Source organism: Charadrius vociferus, unplaced genomic scaffold, assembly GCF_000708025.1.
Source record: "Charadrius vociferus isolate BGI_N301 unplaced genomic scaffold, ASM70802v2 scaffold559, whole genome shotgun sequence".
Classification (NCBI taxonomy): domain Eukaryota; kingdom Metazoa; phylum Chordata; class Aves; order Charadriiformes; family Charadriidae; genus Charadrius; species Charadrius vociferus.
The window spans coordinates 268437-274967 of record NW_009650252.1 but is presented as its reverse complement, the minus strand read 5'-3'; the positions used below and the strand labels follow the sequence as shown (position 1 = coordinate 274967).

The 6531-nt window shown below is 38.1% G+C and overlaps 1 protein-coding gene across 2 annotated transcripts in view; it reads right to left on the bottom strand.

Annotated features, from left to right (window-relative positions):
* Positions 1-571: 571 nt before the first annotated feature.
* The window catches only part of SEPT2 (septin 2), an 18047-nt gene continuing 12087 nt past the window's right edge, over positions 572-6531 (bottom strand). For both annotated transcript variants that reach the window (XM_009893073.1, XM_009893072.1), the window contains exons 7-11: positions 5906-6007; positions 5458-5603; positions 4781-4864; positions 2528-2585; positions 572-676 (exon numbers count right to left, since the gene is read on the bottom strand). In XM_009893073.1, coding sequence (XP_009891375.1) covers positions 572-676; positions 2528-2585; positions 4781-4864; positions 5458-5603; positions 5906-6007 — 495 coding nt within the window. The remainder of the gene's footprint in view (positions 677-2527; positions 2586-4780; positions 4865-5457; positions 5604-5905; positions 6008-6531) is intronic.

Sequence of the window (6531 nt, the reverse complement as noted above, 5' to 3'; positions counted from 1 at the left end):
ATGTTATGAAATACATATCACAAGAGTTACCACAATGCATTTCCACGTTAAACTCTAAAGCAAACTCCAAGTCACACATTGAGCAAAACACATCCTTTCTGGTGTAACACCACTGTAATTCAACTCCAGAAGGTCTCCTTTAAGTCAGGGTATAAAGTAATCTAAAAACAAGACAAAAATACAATTTAAGATCAGCTATCTTCTTACAGTTGGAAACCCAAAAAAACCGCAGACATTTTAAGTCATAATGAAACAATGACTTCATCGTGAGTTTGACAATCACCTGTTTACACAATTTCAAAGACTTCTTCCACGATTCCTGCCGGCATATATTGGATTGACTTTCTGGAAAATTTGAATATATACATCCCCACCCCACTAATATTTTGTTTGGCTCCAAGCCATTTCACTTCAAACCCAGCAGTTAAACCTTAAAAATTAAAATCGAGATTGAAACCTATGCAAACCCATCTTGTAAACATTTTTCCAAAACTTCTTATTACTGACCACAATAGTGAGTCGTTAAAAGAAAAACCCTTTAAGTGGCTATTTGAGCATCTTACCAAAGACTTTATACATGGTGTCCATGAACTGTACTGCTATCTCCTTCTCCACTTTGCATCTGCATCTGCATCTGCGCCTGCATTCTCGCAATCATCTCCTGCATGCGGCGTAGCTGGAAAAGTAGCACAGAAGAATCCTTTAGCCTAATCGCACCTCAGAATATGACTCTCTGCTGCCACCACACTGTTAATTATTTATATTAAAGAAGGAACACATATCTGCATTATCTTTATCTGATAGGTAACAATCTCAGGTTAAGGTATCTTCTTCTACTGCTCTTCTTCATCCTTTAAGAGGCTGGAAATCTACTGACTGAAATAAGCAGGCTTTATTACTGTAATTTGGGATGAAATTTTTAAGCATCCCTAAATGGAAGTCTCTGCTTCCTCTGAAGTTAAATGCATAAAAATGATGGTGCTGAAGTGCTGAACAAACACTTACAGCTACTAAAGCTTATTGCCAGAAGAGAAACAGCTTGTTTATGTCCCTCCAAACTACACCTGCATCTGTCACTAAAAATTTGCCAGCATTACAAACCATCCAAAGAGACACAAGCATTATTAAAAATGGTTGAAACTCAATCGCAGAGCACTGCAACATTCAAACACAGGGTAATCATGTAACTTAGATTAATTCAGCCATGTTGCATATACAATAGTTAAGTTCTTTTATTGCACCCGACTCTGACAGGTGAGAAGTCAACCTCACCACTGAAATACATTTGGGTGTCTTTGCCTTTGTGCTCCTGCACTTTAAACTCAAACTAAACTGTTAAGCTTAAAAAAGGAAAGTTAAACCTGTGAAATGTTTACACTATTCTTTTTTCAAAATCCTTGAAAAAACGACCCTTTTCATTTTCATTTTTATTCCTTTGGGACTTGGGTAGCCACACAGCCAATAGTAGAAGACTGAGTGTCTGCTTGTGCTAGGGCAGACCAAAAAGTCCGTCTAACTCGGCCTTCTCTCCAATGCTGGCTATTAGTAAACGCATGGAAGAGCCTAACAGCCAGGTGCACACACCCAGTATTTACTGACATACGCTCTCAAACTCTAGAAATCTGGCAATTCTGACCTTGCTAAACAAACTAAAATAATATAAAATTCTACCTTTGTGTTTAGAGAACACATTCATGGAGAAAGTAAAACTCTCCAGTCTCACAGCATTTTTGAGCTCATCTGCATTCTTGCTATGCGCAAAATTCCATGCTAGAGTTCCAGAATTTACAGACTGTCTTAAAAGTATCTTTTTTATTTGAAATCAGCCACCTATAACCTCATTAAATGTGACCCATTGCTTGTGTAGTAGATTCCCATTCATCCTGCCATCTGTGATTATGTAAACCCCTTACTATACCCTTCCCCTCTGTCATCTACTTCCTAACAAGAGCAGTAACCTAATCTCCCCTCATAGAGCACCTGCTTCAGATCTCCACTTCAGCCTTTCTGCCCACTTTTTGCCATTCACTGTACTTTTTCTAGTCTTGGCTATTGCCTTTTTGGGTTATGGGGACAATGAAAACAGTGTTAGAGCTATGCATTATAGATTTATCACAGCGGCAGAAGGAGAATTTCTGTTTCATTCTTCATTTCTGACAATTCCTATCATTGTTCCCTGCTTTGCTGCAGAGCTGAACTGACTTTTTTCCCAGTCTGCAATTGCTAACTTTCGAACTGTTACTCATGTGAGGATGGCGCTCCCTTCCCACACAACAGGCATCACATCCACCGCTGATCAGTACAACGGAGTCAGGTGTTTTACCAGTTTCCACCTGTATCAGTATCCTGAGACTCCTCTACACCTGTTTGCATTCTGTTTTGTTACTGCACCTTGAATAAATTTATATTAGCAAATATAGTCTTTTCGTTTACAGATTACCATGATCATATAAATCATTTGACCTAAAGTAGAGATACAAGAATAAAAATTCCCCCATCACAAGAGTAGAGAGTTCTACCATCTTACTTCAGCTTCTTTTTCAAGCAGAATCTGGTCTTTATTTACTTCTTCGTCTTCTATTTTCCTAAAATAAGATGAATATTGTTCAATAATGTGCATACATTCCAGATTTTGAACTTCCAGAGAATGCTTTGTTGACAAAAATCAAGGCTCTTAGAACACATCTTATATGTCAGTTTCATAATACAAACAAATTTCATTGAAACATAATTCTCCACATAGCTGCAATTCATGTTTGTATTTTTAAATTATTTTTAAGACATCAATTTATCCCTTAGTCCTTCATAAAGTTATGCCCAGAACAAGTATAAACCGTGCTAGCTATGACTTTATAATACGACCGATCTTCGCATGTAGGTATCAATAAAAACTATTTCTGAACAGTATTCAAGTATAGCAATTTATCTGAGCATAACATTATCTTAACTGATTGCAATTTGAGTACCCCACAGATATAGCAAATTCAGAAATACTGCAAGCACATACTCAATTCTTCTCTTTCATTGGTGCAATAATTCAATACAACTAAATCTAAATATAAGTTCAAGGTAATGCTGGACAAGATGTTAACAAAAATATAGAACCAACATGTAAAATAACCAGTGCTCTAAGAAATACTGTATCTGGAAGCCTGGCTACCTCCAGGCAGAACCTTCCTTTGATGCAGTTCTAGCCCATCTCTAACTTCCCGAACCATGTTTGCTACCACACATCTAAAAGGCTTATAACCGAAACCACAGAAGTAACACAACCACTGTACGTATCTGGAATCCTTCCAATTGGAGGAACCTTTTTTCCTCTGCTCCACTTAAGATTTTGAAGTTTGATTATTTTTCTAGTATAGTCACCTTTTTTTTTTTTTAAGTCCAAAGGATTTCTTTTGTATAACATGTTAAAGTATAGTATAAACATTGATTACTCCTGTCAAAATCAAGCAAATGCTTTCAATCAGTATCTCAGAAAACTCTTGCTTAATTGGGACCTTCCAGTTTTACTTTGAGAAGACAAACATAAGAATATTTTTAGGTACTATACTTTCAAGATTAACTACCACTTTGCTAATAGATTTCTCCTATCCCATGTTGCAACAAGGAAGATCTGCTAACAGATCTAATCACACAAATGCCGTCAAAAGTGCAAAGCAAAAAAAACGATGCTTTTAAAAGGTTAACAGTAAGATATTGTCAAAAAAATCCTCTGTGCCCAAAAGCCTCTAAGAACATTAGTGAATGCAGCCAACAAGCACTAATTGCCAAGCACTGACGGTGGCGTAGGTGCAAGTTTGAAATAAATTCACACGCAAACTACCCTCACTTACAGTAAACTTAACTACATCCTCACAGCACTTCAGAAATATGAAAACAAAGATACACAGGCTACTTAACTAGACAAGATGCAAAATTATGTTTTGGTTTCACAAAGAAAGATACCCCAACTTAACAGCAACTTACTGTCACAGGTCCCTGGCACAGACAACCTTAAATCCTCTAAAAATTGGTAACGTTATTTTAACTTTGGATGACCTTAGATTACGTTTCTTTTAAGACCTTTGTACATACCTGTTGGATAACAGGCACCAGAACTTGGCAAAGATTTTTTTTCTAGCTTGAACTACAGAAGACAGGATTTAAAACTCAGGGGAGAAGAGCATGTCATCTTGCCTGAAGGGAAAACTGGACTTGTAGGCCAACACAACAGACCGAGACAAACTCCTTTTCCTGAAAACCAACTAGTTATGTGACAAAACCTATGTCAACAGCATGATGGAAAAAGCTTTGGAAAATATATCAAACCCACTAAAACGAGCGATTATGAAACCCTCTAGTGGCAGACATAAGAGAAGCAGGGCAGATATCCATGGTAAGTGTTGTCTTCAAAAATCTGCAACTTAGGTCAGTGGTGATATGTTAAAGGGATTTGGGGGTTTTGGGTTTTTTTTTTTCCACAATTAACTACATCTGCCCTACTTATTTACCTCAAACATTCTAATCCAACTGTGTTCAAGCTTTAAAACAAAGCAGAGATCTAACGATACCCTTTTAATGCCACAACTATCTCTTCAGATTTATGTAATACTTTTTCTTCCATGCAGTGTAAGCTATTTGACTGAACTTGGTGTTGACTGGAGCTACAGAGCTGTCTGTGATCCACCAAATCCCACCAATCCCACCAAATCTCCCAGTAGGAGAGACAGAGAGAGAGAGACCAAAAAATAAATTCAGAAGAGGAAGAAACAGCATGTAACCATAAGATAACAACCTGCCGCCTCGTTTGAGCCTCTCAGAGCGGAAGTTCTCATAGTGAAGATCCTGGGTCACCTCCTGAAGATCTTGCATATGGGTGCTGGAGGAAGAAAAATAATTCAAACATAACCATGTCACATCAGTTTGCTTAACCAACTCTCACATTCAGCACTGTATTGGGTCAATGTGTTCAGCTTGAACAGCCATTTAACATGCTGATTTAAAAGCCAATTTAAATCAAATTGGTCCAATAAAGGACACAGAGAGACCACCTCGGACCCCGAGGCAGCCCTGACATAAGCTGTCCTCTTGGGTGAGGTGTTTGATGAAGCAGTGCTGGGCAGGGCAAGCAGAGCAGCAAAGCCAGCAGAGCAGCAAAGCCTGAAAAAAATCAACCAGTGGACTTTTGAAGTCTACTCCTTTGCAGATATATATCCACATATAGATATATTTAAAAAAGCAGAAGGTGTGAAGCAACCTGGTTTATGTTCCTGGGGATCTGAATAGCAATACAACACTGTGTTCGACCAAAGAATTAGACAAAAGATTATCTTCACAGAATCACTAAGTAATTCAGATTGGAAAGAACCTATGGAGCCTGTGTGGTACAGTCCCTCCCCCAATACAATGTTTGAGCATACTCCTGGTGATTTTTTTTTAAAAATACCATTTGATTGGAATTTTCTAACTTACATTAACATCGTCCTCAGCTTCAGGAAGTCATTATGTTCTGGATTCTCCACTTCAACTACACCCCATGGGTAGAGTCGACCTCTAACTTTTTTACCTTTGGCTTCAATGAGTTGATTGGATCCCACTACACAAAATGGAATGCTGGCCTGAAAGCCAAAAATACAAAAATGATTAAGAATGAACCAGAACAAACAACTACAAGAACTCTCATTCTGCTCAGAACTGTGTATTATGGTAATAGGTTTGTAATGCTTTTAATTTGAAGGTGCAAAAAAAATAGTAATTATTACCACCATCTTCCAGATAGGGAAGCCTGGCCACAGAGACACAATGATTCACTTAAGGTCTCATCGCAGGTCACAGTACATACCTTGTTCTAAAGCCATCTGAGCAGTCCCAAAACATACAGTATATTATTCGTATATGTAACCTGTGAAGCCAGTCTTACCTTAAGGAGTCTGGTCTGCTCTTTAAAATCTTCATCCTCATCTGATTCAGCATCAGGCAGGTGATAAATCTTGATGCCATGCTCTTCTATTTCATCCAGAATCTGAGATTTACAATATAAGAAATTGAGATAATATACATGTAAAGTCCGTACTTTTAAATCTTAAGGTAAAAAATACTCAATCATTTATATGCAGCCTCTTGAGAAATTTGGGCCTATCTTGCTCATCCAAATTACTTGGAAAGTATTTGGTTTTAAACACCATATTGGCAAGTATTTGTTTTTAAACACCACATTGGCAAGTATTTGTTTTTAAACACCACATTTCTTCATGATATTCAACAACTACTTGCCACAGACTCTTAGACAAACAATAGTGTTCAAAAACCAGTGTCACAGAATCACAGATCACAGAATCACAGAATTTTCAGAGTTGGAAGGGACCTCTAGAGATCGTCCAGTCCCACTCCCCTGCTAGAGCAGGATTGCCTAGAGCACATTACTCAGGACTGCATCCAGGTGGGTTTTGAAAATCTCCAGAGAAGGGGACTCCACACCCTCCCTGGGCAGCCTGTGCCACTGCTCTGTCACCCTAACCGTAAAGAAGTTTTTTCGTGTGTTGGAAC